General features: G+C 42.9%; 1 protein-coding gene across 1 annotated transcript; it reads right to left on the bottom strand.

Annotated features, from left to right (window-relative positions):
* Nucleotides 1-1,015: 1,015 nt before the first annotated feature.
* Nucleotides 1,016-16,577, bottom strand: SEC62 (SEC62 homolog, preprotein translocation factor). The gene is made up of 8 exons (XM_064385213.1): nt 16,437-16,577; nt 8,894-9,002; nt 8,405-8,510; nt 7,196-7,406; nt 5,437-5,529; nt 3,427-3,487; nt 2,997-3,116; nt 1,016-2,447 (listed from the first exon to the last, which is right to left on the bottom strand). Exons 1-8 carry the CDS (start codon nt 16,470-16,472, stop codon nt 1,981-1,983), a joined length of 1,203 nt encoding a protein of 400 aa, XP_064241283.1. The 5' UTR covers nt 16,473-16,577; the 3' UTR covers nt 1,016-1,980.
* Between the last annotated feature and the right edge of the window lie 594 nt (nt 16,578-17,171).

The following is a 17,171-nucleotide window of genomic DNA, read 5'->3' as shown; positions in this document are numbered from 1 at the left end:
ACATAAATGCTTCCCCTGATCTGCTGCTATGAACAAACTTTACTGTTTCAGAATTGCTTATCATCTCCCCACTACTGTAACTTTTCTACAGATAGAGAAATAAAAGTTCATAAAATCATCATTTTCACTTGTTTCTTAAATTGCTAGAGAAAGAGCTGCTGTTTAAGGACTCGAGAACCCAGACACCTTTCTCCAGGTGGGCAGTGCTGGCATGTGGCACACACCCCTGAACAGGGAGCAAATGGCAACATTAGTTTTTATTTGACTATTTCCACTTTTTTGCTCAGCATGGCCTGAAGATGTTATTTCACTTGGAGGAGGAAACCTTCTTGAAATAACTGAAAACCACTTCATTAACTTCTTAAAACTCTGTCCAGGGCTTGGCTGCCCTGTGATGCCCCAGTGCAGGCTCTGCTCTCCCCATCACATTGTGCAGACCCCACTCAGGTACAACAGGACTTCATCAGCCCATTAATCAGTGATAACACACAAGTGGCCAGGAGTCAATCTGTTTAGTTAATGGGTCCTTTAATTTTTTTGCTATATTAATAAAAAAGTGATCCAATTTATCTGTTTCTTTATGGAGTAACTATTCAGGATTTAAGAAGCAAATACACCATATCCATGAATTGTTTATCAATGCAACCATGATGATGTATATATTTGCACAATCTGAAAAATTGGAATCTTCATCCAAAACGCCGACGCTGGAAGGATGGGAAGCAATTTAGGATAGGAAAAAAAATTCTCTTACCCTCATCTTCTCTGAGTGGGCTGGGAAGACAAATCTACAAAGTCCTTGAGAGGAAAGAGGCTGAGTTGTAACTTCTTCCATGCTCAGTCAGCCGAGACCTCCAGCCCATCCTGCACAGAGGCTCCTCCGAGGGATTCACCAACAGTATTAATGGTCACTTCACATCAGCTCTGAGCACACCAACACTCTCCTGCCTCTTCAGCTTAAAACTACTCCAGTTCCAGAGTACAGAGAGGTTTGACATTAAGGCATCCATACAGCTCTGGTGTTTGCTTTCATTTAATAAAGATCAATTTACTCAAATACATGGAATGTTGGCACAAAACTAAAGCTTCTGTGGAACAGCTACCAATCATACACAAATACTCCGTGAGGTCCTCTCGACTTGCATTTCTCTGATAGATACACCACAACATGGCTTCAATAATACAAACTGAATGCTGGATCAAATCTCTAAATAATAGGTAGCAGTTAAAGTAAATGGTTTGCTTTATTTGTAAATTATGTACAGAATACATTTCTTTTTAAATTATGATGGAGCAGGAGAAAGAAAACAGCCATCATTTCCAAACCATGCTGCTTCCTTCACCTGCTGGAGATGACATCTCTCTCTGCACTGGATGCACAAAACCAGTTTGGATTTCCTCAGTTGCTGGGGCATAGGCTGGAGAAACAGAGAACACTGCAGCCAAATTCAGCACTACCAGCTCCTCTACTGTCAGCAAAATACTTCTGCTAAAACTAGTTTTCTCAGGAAAGTTCTCACAATCTTTTGAAAACAAAATCAAGAAAAATATCAAGAAGGCTGTGGGCTAAGAAGGGCTTTACTAACTATCAGATGAGGATAACTAGGAATAATCTGAGATTTGGTCATTCAACTTTTACCTGGTTTACAAAAGCAAGTTTGAGAAGCTAAACTAATTGACCAGTTATGCAAGTACCAGAAAATGATGTTTTTCAGTATGTTTGAGGACAATCTGGGCAACCTATCAATCAATAAAAAACCTGTCAAATTGATAAAACTTCTGTAAATGGATATTAATGATTAACATAGTACCGAGTAATCAAGTTAATGGTTAAAAAAAATGAAGGAACTAGATATAAAACTGTTTGGTAACACGGATATTTCAGCAAACAAAGATGCTACTGTATGGTCTATGTTTTGGTGATCAGCCAACAAAGAAAATCCAACCATTTGCACATACTTAGTCCCAAACCACAGTGAGTTATGATTTTCCATGTGAAGGCCCACTTTCAGTATCTTCCTCCTCTTCCTCCTCACAATCCCCTTCATCTGTTTGCTGTTCCAGTTCCTCTTTTGTGATCATTTCAAAGTCGTTTCCATTGCCACTACTGTGCTGGGACCTGTCATCTTCGCGCCTGTCACTGTCAGTGTCTGAATGCCGCTCTCCTCCTGAGCCGTCTGTTCCCGAGTTCCTCGTGCCTTCTGTTTTTCCATCCTCCTCTTCCTTCTTCTCACTGTCTGATTTCTCCTCGCTGTCGTATTTTTGCTGCTTTTTGGATTCTGCTTTTTCCTCTTTCTTTGAGTCTGCTTTTGGTCCTTTGTATTCATGTGTGTACAGGGGCCTGAAGGAGTCAATGAATCCCACATCTGCTGTAAGGTTTGGCAGGAACCAGAAGTGATGCCTTCCTCCAGTGATGAGCCAGATGATAAGGAAAAGGATGCAGCGAGCTGTGTGAAAACAAGGGAAAGTTTGGATTTTGTTACAGACACACACAGTGTACAACCATGCTGTAAGAGATGTTCGCTGCTAATGCCCAACCCAAGCCAGGGACTGGGGGATGTTCAGGGGTAGCCCCTCATTCCACAATAGCTCTGTGGAGCAGTTTGTTCTTCCCATGTCTCCACCCCACTAACCATGGATATTATCTCTGATTTAGCTCCTAAACCCTCTGCCACAGAAAGCTTTAAAATCCTGGTGACACCATTCTCGCCTCTTAGTATGTTTCTGTGTGCAGCTCTGGGTTTGTTCTGCACTTTTTTGTTTAAACACAGGCAGTAAACGAATCTGCACTACACAGGAAACACCGACAGGTGACACGAGCCTGAGCTCTCCCTCTTCCCGTGGCACAACTGTGACACCCGCTGGCCGCGGGGAAGCGCACTCGGCACCCACCCGGCCTTGGCGGAACCACGTCCCGGGCAGCGGCACCGCCCAGCCGAGCTCGGGGAGGAGCCGGGCTGTGCTCCGGCCCTCAGAGCCCGCCTGCCGACACTCACCGACGGCGAGGAGCAGGATACTGGCCACAAAGCAGCCGGCGCCCACGCTGAGGTAATAAACACCGACGCGCATCTCGGCTGGCCAGAGCGGGAACAGGGTCGCGGCTATAACGGCGATCACTGAGCGGGGAGGGCAGGACAGAGGCACGAGAAGCATCATTAGTTTTTCCTGGTACATGTACAGAGGTTCCAGCTTTACTGCTCATTCTGAGTAGTGCCTTAGACTCAGTTAACATCTATACTATTTTAGATTTTTAAAAAATAAAATTAGCTGGTTTGTCTTATTCTACACAATTACAAGTTCTGGGGTCAGAAATGTATCACTCATAACATATTTCATATTTTTACATAACCCACGTTTGCCCACTGGACAACTCACTGGTTAGCTGAAGGAAAAAGAAATAAACAACTTGTGTCTACTCTGACTTACCAAGGACAAGTCCCATGGCGAAAGTTTTAAAGTGAACAGGGTCATAGATCCACACGTAGACCTGCAAGAGAGATGACGTGGGTTACACTCAGAACAAGCTCTCTGATAAACATCTCCTGTATTCCCTCACCCCAACACTCCCTGCCAGGCTGCAGTGCTTGGTGCTGAGCAAAAAGCCTTCTGGTCAGCACCCAGGCAGGGCAAGGGGTCGTGATTCCTAGGAAGGGTGACTGACAGGTGATGTAATCCTGAGGAAAATCAGACAGCAGAACTGATGTCTGAAATATCACTGAATCAAGGTTTGGTTCTATCTTTCTTTATTCATTAATGTTGTTCAGCATGAAGCAAAAAAAATGAAAAAAAACCAAAAAGTTCCCAAGTCCACTAAGTGGAAACAAAAAGTCCTGCGAGCTTTGAAAAGAAAACACTGAGACTGCACACCTGGAACAAAGGAGGCAGGCCCTGTGCTGGCCCTGTACCCTCTGTCCCACAGCACTGGTAGCTCTACTTCTACAGCTGCAACTCCCAGAGCCAACTGTTTGTGTGACCACTGTGGATCCATTTCAATCTCAGCTGCTCAGCCATAAATGAAAAACTTCTTGGTAAAGTGCAGGATTTTTTGAACTAGAAAAATCTGTGTTTTTTTTTTTCTTAGCAAACTAAAGAGTTTGAATCCGAGCTTCTAACTATGAAAAGAAGCTGCTGGTTACTAGAAACCACCAACCCTCATTGCAGATGTGTCAATACCAGCTACCAGAAGGGCACCTGGGAGGCAGCAGTGATTCTGTGTGATGCAATAAATATTTAACATTCTGCTTCCCACAGGGTGCCAAAGTTAACTGTATTCAGGTGCAGCTGCTGCCAGACAGCTGTTCTGGGAGCCCAAGCAAGCTGAAGATGGTGACTGGGCAGTAAGTGTGTGATATCCAGTGCAAAATAATGAGGGAAAGGGAAAAACCCAGCTCTAATGCAAATACACAGGAATTGGCTCTAATAGCTACTACTTAATAAAAAGCTTTTGTGAATTACAGTTATTAAAAAATGTCAGCTCATTAATAAAGAGAGAAGTAACTGATGTTAGGACAAGCAGTAAATCCTGTGGTATTGCAGATACTGCGCTGCAGCCTCATTTGGAATGGGCACTTCATGTAGAGACAACAGGGAGGATCAGAGCGGGGTGTGATTCCACATGGGATGGGATGAAACAGAGCAAAGCAAGTGTAGGAGAACTGAGAAAGGTAAAAAAGATACAAAGAGGAAACACATTTTCTGCACAAGTGATTTATTTACAGAATTTGCTGCCATGTATGTTTTGTAACCAAAGGAACACAAGAATCCTGGGGCAGATTCCAGTACAGCCACACACAGCATCAACACAGCACAGTCAAACTTATCCCTTATCCTAAACTTGAGAAGCACAAATGTGACTCTGTGGTAAATAATTAAATTCTTTGTCTTCCAGAACAGCAAAGCACACATTAGTATTTAAGGCCACAATTTCAGTAAAACCAGGATGAGCATTCAGGAATGCCAAAGGGTTGCCTGTCTGCTCAGATCACAAAGCCAGGCAGGTATTTTTTATTTCCCCCCCTGTGACTGAACAGTGTCCTGGAAGGTTTGTTTGGCTTAGAACAATTCTGGCATGGCAGTGGCTGTGGGATAAACTGGGCTGGAGGGACTTCAGGAGTCTTTGTCCCACCCAGGCAGGGTTAGCTCCACCAGCCCCTGAATCCACCCTGAGGACAAACACTTCACCTCATGGCCACCAACACCTCAACTACTGGTAAGGAAGTTTCCTTCAGGATTTTTTTTGTAAGTTACTATCCTCTCCTTACCTGTCTTTAACCTCCTTGAAGTATCTGAAAATCTGGTTTCAAGATCAGCCATCACATTGCCATTAATTGTTTTTTCAACATGTCAAGAAGGAGTTTGCAGAAATCCAGTAAATTACAGAATTGTCTGACAACAGCATGCTGACACCCAAAGCTGAAAAGCACCTATAAATCTTACCTCATTTCCATCCAAGAAAACTTGGTCTTCATGTGGTTCAAGTTTAAATTTCCTCTTCGTTTCCTTTTTCTTGGGTGTTCCTGGTGTGTCATCCTGAGGACAAACATAAATATTTTATTTATATCTAATATATAAAAATCATAATATTAAAAATATAGACACAAATAATTACATACAAAATTACAAAATATAATGTTTTAGTTTTTATATTTAATATTGTACATTATTTTTACGATAGATTTTTATTTAATTTATAGTATCTGTTAATATATTTAAGCTGGTAACTTTTCATAAACTTAAGATCATGTTCCCACTTCTTTGGGTTTTTTTTAAAGTAAAGACACTTTACTTCCTCCTGTTCTTATTTATTATCAACTGGGTACCTCAAAAATCAAGGAAGATTGTAAGTAAAGAGAAATCTCATTTTAGTGTCTAAGGACTAGACTAAGACTTCAGGATTACACTGTGGCATCAAATGCCCAGCAGAGCTGGGCTGATACTAACAGGAAGTCTGTACAGGGATCAAGAACAGGGAGCAACACTTCACCTTCACTGACTTTGTTAGAATTATTTGCTATTTTAGTGCCATATTTACCAAACAGACATCCTGGCAGAATCAGTTTCTGCCCATTTATTATTTGTCCTCCTCATTCTCTAAAGGATCTTGTGCTTCCTCTTCTCTGTCTCCTGTTTGCTTCTCTTTGCTTACTTTGTTGTGAGAAATTAACTTTGTGGTTTTGGCCCTGTGTTTCATTCAAGTTCCTACACACTGGCTTATATAATCTACTAAATATCTGTTCAATAAATAATGATTATTTAAAAATTAACATACATTTAATAATGTACCTCCCCTGATGACAGTGGAATTGTTACTTTCGTAATCAGCATTTTGCAGTACCCCAGGGGTTGGGCAATCTTACACTGGGCTGGGACTGCAGTGGGATTGTCCAGTTTTTAACTCTTTTGTTCACCATTTAGGTTTCTCTGGACAGCCAAACCTTTGTAGACAGACTGTAACTCTCAGTAGATGTGCCATTATTTCAGTTAGGAATGTCTGAATGGGAATAACTATGGACCACTGTCCTACTAACTCTCACTGATTCAGAGCACTGAATGGAGAAGAAACACCATATTCACTCATCAAGTTTCTCCTGCAGTTTCCCAACATTTAAAAAATTCTCTTCTGCTAATAATAAATAAGTAATAAATCCAACCAGGACTGAAAACAAACCCAAACCACATTAAAACCTGTGCAGCAGTAGCAGTTTAAACTTGGAAGCTCAAGTGCAAGGAAGCAGGATGCAGGCAGCCATGGAAGCTGGCCCCACATACCAAATGTGACATTCCAAACATTCCTGTTACCAAACACTGCAAAACTGTTTGTTTCACTGGTGCAGCTGCACTGGTTTGGATGTCTGGTCACATGCACATGTGTCACTCTATGGTAACTGATGTACACAGCCTCCCTGCCTGCTGCCACTGCAGAGAAACAAGTTTGGATTAACTCAGCCCACATTAAAAGATGACAAAGTACACAAAGGCCAACTGAAGCCTCTTTTTTGATCCAGATCAAAATAAGACCAATTCAAAATGTAACAACAACAACAACAACAAAAAAAAGCAGCATATTTTAGAGATGAAAACAGGAAAATAAATCAAGACATATTTTAGAATAATCAACTTCTGAGCCAGTGCAGTATTAAAAATCTGTTGATGTATTTGTAACAGGTTTGTCACTTCCCTTACACACAGTACTTACCTTCTTACACTCATCTTTTTCACCATCTTTTTTCTTTTCCTTTTCTTTCTCCTTCTTTGTTTTTTCATCTTTGCCACTTTCCTTCTTGCTCTTTTTCTCCTCTTCTTTCCCACTCTCAGCCTTTCCTTTTTCCTTTTCTTTCTTGGTATCCTTGTCAGGTTTCATTTTCATCACTTTCAATGCTCGATGAAAGAACTGTTTTTTCAGGAGTCTTAAAATGAAATAAGTTAAAATTATTCATTTAAGTGCAGCTGTGAGAACAACATTTACACTCAATTATGTTATCAGACACCATTCTAGATTATCTCTCTAACATAATCACGACCAGCATGACTGAAAGGCAAGGTCACAATCATCTGCTCTATTTACAGCTACACACACCAGACCTACTTATCCCATGTCTTGCCTGTTGCTTTGCTTTTTCTGGTTCATCTGTTCAAAACTGGGTAAAAACTGTACTTTTCTGTGGCAGCATTTTGCAGATATAAATGAACACACAAGATGTAGGATACAGCAACCCACCAGATCCATTTAATTATCTTTCCCATTAATGCAATTCCTGCAATATTTATGTTCAAGTTCATGTCAAAATAAGGAAGTGGACATACAGCTCATCAAGATCACTGGTAAGTGATGCACAATGACCAGAACTGCTCTATTGAAACTGAGGTACCCATGCCAAGTCTGCCCTTCCTGTCAGCTACAAACAGTCCTTACTGCAAGTGCATATATTATCTATTTATGTATGGAGATATAAAGATATAAATATATGGCAAGCAGGGCAGCAGGATGTAGTATTTGGTATTCTTAAGGTTGTCACCAACTAGAAACATTTTTGAAAGGGGCACAGCTGAATTCCCAACAGGAAGAGCAGTAGAGAATCCTGCTCCTCAGACAGCAGGGACAGAGAGATTAAAGAGCTCTGACCCTACTGACTTCAAATACTGGCAAAATTCAGGAAACTCCTTTGGTTCACCTTGCTGCCCCAAGCAGTGCAGTGAAAGCCTGAGAGAGTTCTGGGAATAAAAATAATGAAACTACATCATTTCCACCCTGAAACACAGAAATATAAATCATTACAATCATTATTTTTGCATACATGCTAAGTTTTAGGATGCACAAAGCCCAAGTTACATTGGTTCCTAAATAACTGTGACATCTGGACAACCACAGCCACTAGTGACACTAAAGAAGTAGCCTGGGCCATACCTGTTGCAGTAATCAACTACAGACTCTCGGGTTGTAAAGAGAGCCTCTTCTCCTTTCTTTGCCTTTGCCCATTTAGAATCCAGGAGGCAATCCACAGCTTTTGAAGCTAGAGAAAAAAAAATTAAAAATGCATTCAAATTAACATTATTTTTAATATTTAGTCTACATTCCTTGAACCACAGTGACCAGTCTGTTCTGGTGATGTTCTACATCCTTTCAGTCTTTCAAGTCAGATTAGTCACTATTCTGAAATATATTCCTCTTGACATCACACACCTTTAAACCACAGAGTGAAAAGTTTATTGCATTTGCTCCAGGCTAGTGAGATTAACTTTATGGCTTCTTAATACCTAGACACATTTTCAAAACCAAATTGTAGGATCAGTACTTATTAGATAAAGTACTATTAATAAAAATAAAACAGCCTCTCCCACCCTCCAAGTGCAATGTTAGAAGAAAACAGAATTCTCTGGTTAAAAGCAAACTTACCAATAAAATAATCAACCCGGTGGCCCATCATGTTGGTGGATTTTGTTGGACAGTTGAAGCGCAAGTATTTAGCAACAGCCTTCTCCTCCTTGAATGGCTCACCAACTTCCTACAGTGGGAAAAGTCAAAAGTTATTAATACAGCTTTAAACACATAAGCAAATCACCCTTCTGGGCTGGAAAAAATCAGATATTGCAAAATCTTCATCATTTCACAGCAATATATAAATAACAAATAAAATATAAAGGAAGTAAAAATAGGTCAAGTAGTTTTTCCCGAGAACTTTCTGTCTACAGGAAGCAAAAAAAGCAGCAAATTTCAAGTTAGATGAACTGAAGGTAAGGAGAAGAAACTCCTTTAGCAGATCTGTAGAAAGAGGAAACTAAAGGAAAGCCTAAGAGGAAAGCAGCTCATGAGAAGCTGCTTAAGGTACACAGCTGGGATGGAAGCAGTTGTGAAGCTGGGAACAAAGAAAAAGCAGAGTGAGGAATGAGTGTGTATGAAATGACAGCAATGTAGGCACTCAGAACACAGAGCTGCTCAGATTTCATGTGAAAAGGAGAAAACCAAGTTGAAAGGAAACGGAAAGATTTAGCTAGAAAATTTATTTGCCCACTGCACAACTACAGAATGAGACTTTATAGAGTATCCTTGAAGAGATTATTCCAATCTACAGAGTAGAACATCAGGAGGAAAGCACAGCAGGATGAAACCTGAACATCAAAACCAATGTTTTATGAGAAGTCTGCACACATTCACAAAATCTGTGCTTTCACCACCTTGCAGAGAGGTAACAGGACTCTGAGATGTAAAAAGCAGAAGGATGGATATGGGCATTTTCAGTTATGTAAAATTAAGATCTGATACTTGCAAGCAGGGAATGGAAGAACTTTATAATGTTCCTGCTTCACAAAAATATATCTGAAAGAAACCATAGGTTGGGATATTAAACTGACTTACACTAACTTCCTCAAAATTATTTTCTGTAAATTCTTTTAATCCATAAGGTTTCATTCTCCACCCCCCCTGCTACTTGTGGATCAGTAACACAGAAACACAGGACAGTTTTCCACACTGCAATGCCTTTTCTGTACCTGTTCTTCTTGTGTTGCCTGAAGAAATAGATTATATCAACCACAAATCAGATTTGTCATTTACAGGAATAAAAGTTTCAGAGTCTATTTAAAGACCTAAGTTTCCTAAAGGTCAATAAACATATACAACCTCCAGTACTGCTTTTAAGATGTATAATCATAACATCACAAGCAGCATGTTAAATGGAAATGCAAGGTGAAATAGATGTGTTTACACCAGAATAAAAGCTTCAGATGGTAAGAGTTGTTAATTTTCAACAGCTAACTTTCAAAACCAACTGGTTAATGAGTATCCTTCCAGAGGAGATTGTTGCTTTTCCTGTCTGAGGAGAATTTTGAAGAGAATAATACAGACACAAGGTATCCAAATGATCTAAAGGCTCCATAGTCCCGAGTTCTGAGACTTTTTAAAAAAAAGTCTAAATCCTCCATATGAAAGCAGAAATATGCTCACTCACCAGGTAGTTTCAAAAACATGCCCAAATTAGGCCAGATAACCCTAACAGTCCTCAAATGGATATTACCTCCTGCTGCATGTTCAATCCTTTTTTTATTTTTAAATTTTAAAAATCTGTATTGAACATCAGATAAGAAAACTATTCCCTGACAGTGCATGTATGCACATAACTTATGTTCTGTGGTTTCAGGTCCTCTTACATGGTACAGTTGTACCAGTGACTGTAAATCACACCAAGGCACCAAACTTGGTACCAGAGTAACTGAACAGCAACAAAAGGGGCTCCAATGACTGAAATAAAACAAGTGTCTGTGTTCCATCACTGCCACTGGGACAAGGCACCTGCAGACTGGGGACTGCAGGCAGCAACTGTGTGTGGAATGCTGCTTTTCTACTAATTCCTGTCAGCAAATGAAATTTGGAACAAGTCACAGGGCAAGTGTTCTTAACAGGATGGGCAGTAAAACAGACAGAGAAACTGCAGATATTCTCATCAGTGTTAATTCCTCTGCTAAGGTGGTTTTTCTCCTTCTTCCTAAAATATTTATGATTCTGCTGGGTCATGTGATGCACTACACAGGCAGGGGCTGGCACCAGGAGATTTTTTTATTGCTCCTTTCTCTCTATTGCTTTGTCTGTGAGGGATAGTTTCATAACAGCCCAAACAAAAAAAGCTTCCCAGTGAGACAGACTGCCACAGTTTAACTGAGCTCATTCTGAGAAAGTGTCCCCTGCAATTTAATCCCCATTTTTCATCCTATTTTCATCCCTTTATTTGCAGAGCCAGGCTTCTGCTAAAATGTGAAAATAAATGACTGATAGAAAATAACATATTCCATCAATAAATGAAATCAACCAAAGCAATGGTGAGTTCATTACCCTAGACACAACTTTTAAAAGCTGCAGTTCAACCAAATTTTGTGTTCAGTTTTAACAATAGCCCACGTTGTCACTAGACAGCATGTAAAATTTTGAGATTTTATAATCCCTGGTGACTTACAAACTCTGGCCATTAAAAATAAAATCAAATCAAACCAAATTTCTTACTTGTCTGGACAGACCTTCACCTACTGACAGGAACAGCAGTGCTCAGCCTCGTGACTTGCTAGAAATGCAAATACATTTAAATTTTTTAGGAATAATTCTCAATCACAGTTCTGCCCTATATGAATTCATAAAAGGACAATCAAACCCAGGGACCTTCCAGACTCACTGAAGTGAAGGGAAAGCCCTGATCTAACTTACCATTATCTCCCAAATCAAAGTACAGCACAGTCCCTGCTGGGCTTCAATGCATGGATGCAGTTCCCAGTTAATTCAACCCCCAGCTGGGACTGCAGCACCAGAGGCCTGAACACATCAAAATCACATCTGAACTGAGCCACTGAATTCTGCCCCTCGGCTCTAGCCAAGCATGACTTATTCAGGTTTTCCTACCCTGCAACACTCAGTGGATGACAAAAGGGCAGAGCACATTTCTGGTTTGAAAACTGCTCTCATTTTATTCCCTCTTTGCATCACAGTTGCAAGAAGACAAGCATGACCAAGACAGGCCAACTTCCTTCCACAACCTAGTAACATAAACAGGGTTCTGGAAAATCAGAGGAGTAAATGATGAGGGTCACTAGTAAGACAAGTTATCCCATGTGCAGCCACATGCACTACAAGGATTTATGTTCCTCTGTTTCAAAAGGGTCATCAAAATTCTTTTATTTCAATGAAACAATATCTAGTTGATTTCTTGGCTCTTAGGTTTGCAGAACACCATCCCTCAAAGCAGGCTGCTGAAGCCTAATAGTTGATACAGTTTTCAGAAAAGGAAAAGAAGAAATTTAAGCACATTCATCATGTGGTGCCTGCTTTTCAAGCTGAGAGGCTACATCAAGAATGACACAGTGTCAGCCCAGGTTCCATTCCACACACCTCATTACAAAGACTCTACAAGTGCACCAGCCTGCTCTTCTCTGAAAGTGCTGAGCACCTCACAGCTTGGGCTGAACTGCAGGATTGTCTTTTCCCCTTCCCTGTTGACTGTCAGGATCTCAGAGTGGATGCTCTGGGGCGGGGTACTGGGTGATGCTGAGATATTTGTACTTTGCCTGAAATAAACCAACGTGCCACAGACAAAGGAAAAGCACGGAAATTGGCATGGCTGGAGTAGGTGGGGGGAAACAAACACACCAGGGGGGTGTCAGGGCTTGCTCTTAGGACATCCCAGTTTTCTTCAGTGACTAACAAACACAAACTTGCCCCTGCACTGATGACCAGTACAAGGACTGCCCCGGGTCTCCTAAAAGGAACTGTGGCAGAGCCATGTGGAGAAACCAGTTCTTCTGGATTATGTGCTGGCCACAAAACATTAACTTTTCTTTACAGAAAAAGATTAGCAGATGTTTTGCAGTCCAGTACATATCCTATGAAAACAAAAGTATCTGTTTTCTTCCCTCTTGTTTTTAAACCTGCTAAGTTTTTTGAGCAAAACATACAGAACTGTGTAAACATACAGAGTTCTAAAACAGATCCAAGGAGCAATGTGCAGTATTTTGAACAGTATTTTGAGGCCAAAACACACCAGCTTCAGTCCCCTTCCAACCCCAGGCCAGCTGCTCTGATTTTTTCCCTTCCCACCTCCAAAAACGTAACTCAAGATTTCCAAAAGACTGATTCTTGTTTTAATGACAACTCAGGCTGCTACTTTTCATTCCCATTTTCAACGGTTTTTTGCCCCCTTGATCTTTGTTTCTTCCTCCTCTATCAGATGATACCACTCAGCTTTCACAGACATAATTTAACCAGTCTCCTTTGTTATCATCCCACTCATCTTTACTAGAATTTATGAAGAAAATAAAGCCAAATGGCCAAGCTGGAGTAAAATATGTGTTACTGGAAAAGGATTGCATTGTCCTTTCTGCAGATCCTTTTCAGAGTCATTCACACAAAAGTGCAGCACAGGAGCAGCAATGCAGCTCTGCAGCTGTGCATCTTCCTTCCAGCAGAACCCAAATCACAACAGGACCCAGCTGTAGGCCACAAGAGTTAATGATTAGTAGATGTCCTTCATCAGGAGAATCTCAGCACTTCAATCAAAGAAAAACAGTCAACAAGGAAAGTACCTGTCATTAATGGCACTGATGCCACCTCAGCCATCAATCTGCAGTGAGACACTGACCCCAGCCTGCCCAGAGCTGTTTTCTCTCTTTTCAGGAGCAGTGTTTGTGTGCATTAACATTTCTGGAGTGCAGGACATAGCAACAAGGTGCGACGCCAGGCGCTGTTAATCCCAAGGCAAAGATCAGCCCAAAACCCGACACGGGCAGACTAAAACTGCACGTGGAATGCAGCCAAGGAAATGAAAACTTAATGCCTATTTAACAGTCAAACTGCAGAGCTGCCAGCACAGTGCCACGTGTTACCCGGCCCAAAGGAAACAACACTGAATGTTTTGTGGTTAAGTGAATATTTCAGGACACTTATGGAAAAAAATATAGTTCCAAGACATGAAGTAGCTTTGATCAGGTTGCTGGAGTAACAGGCATTCAAAGGCATCTCCCATCTTTTGAGATGTATTTTGTCTAAAATAAAAATATTAAAGTAGCCATTAGACAACATATGTTGTTTTTCTGCCAGTAAGTCCTTTACACACAGCAAGCATTCTTGGTTTCAGACATTTGAATCATGTGGGAGCCACTGGGTAAGCAATCTGCATCCCACAGACTTCACTACTGCATGTCTGCATTAATCTGTGTTGATTACAGTTCAATTGCCATCAGGAATGACACTTGCAGAAATTTACCTCTGAAATATCTTTGTTCAAACTTCTGAAGTGAAAAGTATGGCAACTTTTGTAACTTTCAGAGGAAGAGTCTAAGCTATGCAACACACATTGGGCAATGTGTCCTTTGATGAAAGTGCATTCCATGAAACACATCCTTCCTGTGACTGCTTCCGAGGGGAAACGTGGAGCAGCCTAGACAGAACTTTGAACTATTTCTGAGCCTTTTTTCATGTCTGGCTATCTGACATAACTACCATGATTCTAATCTTAATGGCAAGCATAAAATCCTACCAAAATTCATTCCCAACCCAGGTTCTGAGCCCATGGTTTTTCTAATTGAACCCCATTACATCAGCCTCATCCACAGCTAAAACACCAGCTTTTCCCAAGAACCTCACTCCTGTCAAAAAATCCAGGATATTCAGATGTCAGACATGCATACAGTACAATAAATAATCTCTTCAGGGGGGTAACATCACCTTAAATTAAGTACACACTGCTAAACACTCAAAGCACCTACGAATAAAAATCCCACACTTGATTTTAAAAGAAGACACTTGCAGCATGAGCCTGAAAAACGTGATAATCATACTGCAAATATGCCAGTAAAGTTCAAAAAGCTTAAGAAAAATGAAATCCAAAACCCACTACCAAGAAAAATATGAGTTGTTTTATTCACTGACCAATTAAGAACACCCCCTGGGCATTCACCAGTATTCTTTGTCCACTGTCCTGTCTTCCATTGTTGTTGACCTACACTAGGAACCTGTGACAATACACATTTATTTGCATAATTATATCACAAATTTAGGCCTCGACCTTAAGTTTTAAAAGCCAGACATCGATTTAATTACTAACAATCTGGGAAATACTTTTACTGCCAACAGGCTGGAAGTTAAGTATGTGCTTAACTGCCTGCAAGACCACAGCCTTGGGTGTTGTACAAACATTAAATTATGTTTAAGTTTGGTTTGATGGGTGCTTTAGTGAGCTGTTGTCATCTAGGAAAGGGTCAGCCTATAAAAATCGTAAAAGAGGAATAATTCTGTGAGGTTTTGCAATAATTCATTGAATGCTGTGATGGATAGGGCTCGTTCAACAAGATTTTGATTAACGACTCCTTGCACTTCTCCCCCTGCCTCGCTAATTGGAACTAAAGGGAAAAAAGGAACCTTTACAGGTACAGGCAGATCTCCATCTTCCTGGGGGAAGGGAAGGCTGAGAAAGGAGAGAGGGCAGCCAAGCAGAAGGGTGACATATGAAGCTTGCACTGCTGAATGGCTCTGTGATCTCTCCCGTGAACATTATCTGCTCTTACAGCAGAGCAATAAACCCCAAACAAACACTATTTAGGCCGAGTGTTGATAACACATAACAGTACCGAGTGTTATGGTCACTGATACTGTAAGTATGCCCAAAACATACATTAAAAACTCTGAAAACTCCTTGTAAAAATTACACCTCGACATTCCAGGCTCCCAGGTAAGTGAAAACACCAAAGCAGCCCTCAGTTTGCCTCTCAGTGCCACCACACAATTATCACCACATTTTAACACATTTTAATCTCAAAGCTGATTAGGTCTATTTATAGGCGTGCCTGTTTGTTTATGTTTTCCAGACACAAATTTCCTTTCCTTCCCGCATCATTTCCTGCTCGGGGCACGTTTGCTTTTAAGATGCTTTTCCCATCTGTCCCACGTCTGCTGGGCCGGACACGCTGGGTGAAGGCGCAGCTCCCGGGTGTTTTGGTGTCACCCGCACTAAGCTATTGTTCGGCACTGATAACGGGGGAGATTCTGAGCATAACACGGCGATTGTAAACTGGGAAGAGCTCCAAATGTCGTTTTTTGGTCACGGAGAGACGAAGAACTTCTGAGGGCGCAGAGCCCACGGGGATGAAGCGGGGGCGCCTCTGATGTGCCGGGGGCCCCGCCGGCCGCCCCTCAGCGCTCCTGCTTCAGCTCCACCATCCTGTCTGCACAGCCTTTACCAATCTGCTAGAAAATCCCGAGGAGAACCTGCCAGCCCGCGCTCCGGCCCCGGCCTGAGGGGCTCCCGGTGCCCCGAGACTGGGGCGCTCTCACCGCGGGCCGCCCGCAGCCGCCACCTCGCAGCAGCGTCGGGCGGGGAGGCCGCGGGGGAAGCCGCTCTGAGCACGGAGAGGGGGAGCCACAGGGCGGGGAGGGAGAGACAGAGAAGAGAGGGAGTCTCGGGTACCTGGACGCGCTTCCTGTGCCGCCGCCGCTCCGCCATGTTGTCCCCGTCCGCTCCGCCGGTGACGCGCGCGGGGGGGGCGGCGGCCTCGCGAGAGGCGGCGGGAGCGAGCGGAGGGGCGGGGAGGGGGCGCGCCTGCAGCGCCTCCGCCCAGCGCCGCCCCTCAGCGACCGCCGCGGTCCCTCACCGAGCCGCTTTAGTTCCCCTCTGTTCCCGCAACGCTTCATCGCGCCCCGGTCACTCATAGTGCCCCCTCCGCCCCTCAGCGACCGCCGCGGTCCCTCACCGAGCCGTCGTGGTTCCCCTTTGTTCCCGCAACGCTTCATCGCGCCCCGGTCACTCATAGTGCCCCCTCCGCTCCTCAGCGGCTGCTTCGGTCCCTCACCGAGCCGTCGTGGTTCCCCTTTGTTCCCGCAATGCTTCATCGCGCCCCGGTCACTCATAGTGCCCCCTCCGCCCCTCAGCGACCCGTCTTGGTTCCCGTCTGTCCCCTCAAAGCTACATCGCACCCCCGTCCCTCAGCGCCTTGTCCCACCTCAGCGCCTCGGTCCATGACCGCCCCGCAGCGCCCTGACTCGGTCCCTCAGTCCCCTCCATCCCGCCTCGGTCCCTCATTCTCTTCATGCCGCCTCAGCGCCTCCCCCAGCCTTAATCCCACCTCAGCCCCCCACCACCTCCCTCAGCCTCCCACCACCTCCCTCAGCCCCCCACCATCTCCCTCAGCCCCTCACCATCTCC

Source organism: Passer domesticus, chromosome 11 (assembly GCF_036417665.1).
Source record: "Passer domesticus isolate bPasDom1 chromosome 11, bPasDom1.hap1, whole genome shotgun sequence".
Lineage (NCBI taxonomy): Eukaryota > Metazoa > Chordata > Aves > Passeriformes > Passeridae > Passer > Passer domesticus.
The sequence above is the reverse complement of the archived record's forward strand: the minus strand, read 5'-3'. Positions and strand labels throughout refer to the sequence as shown.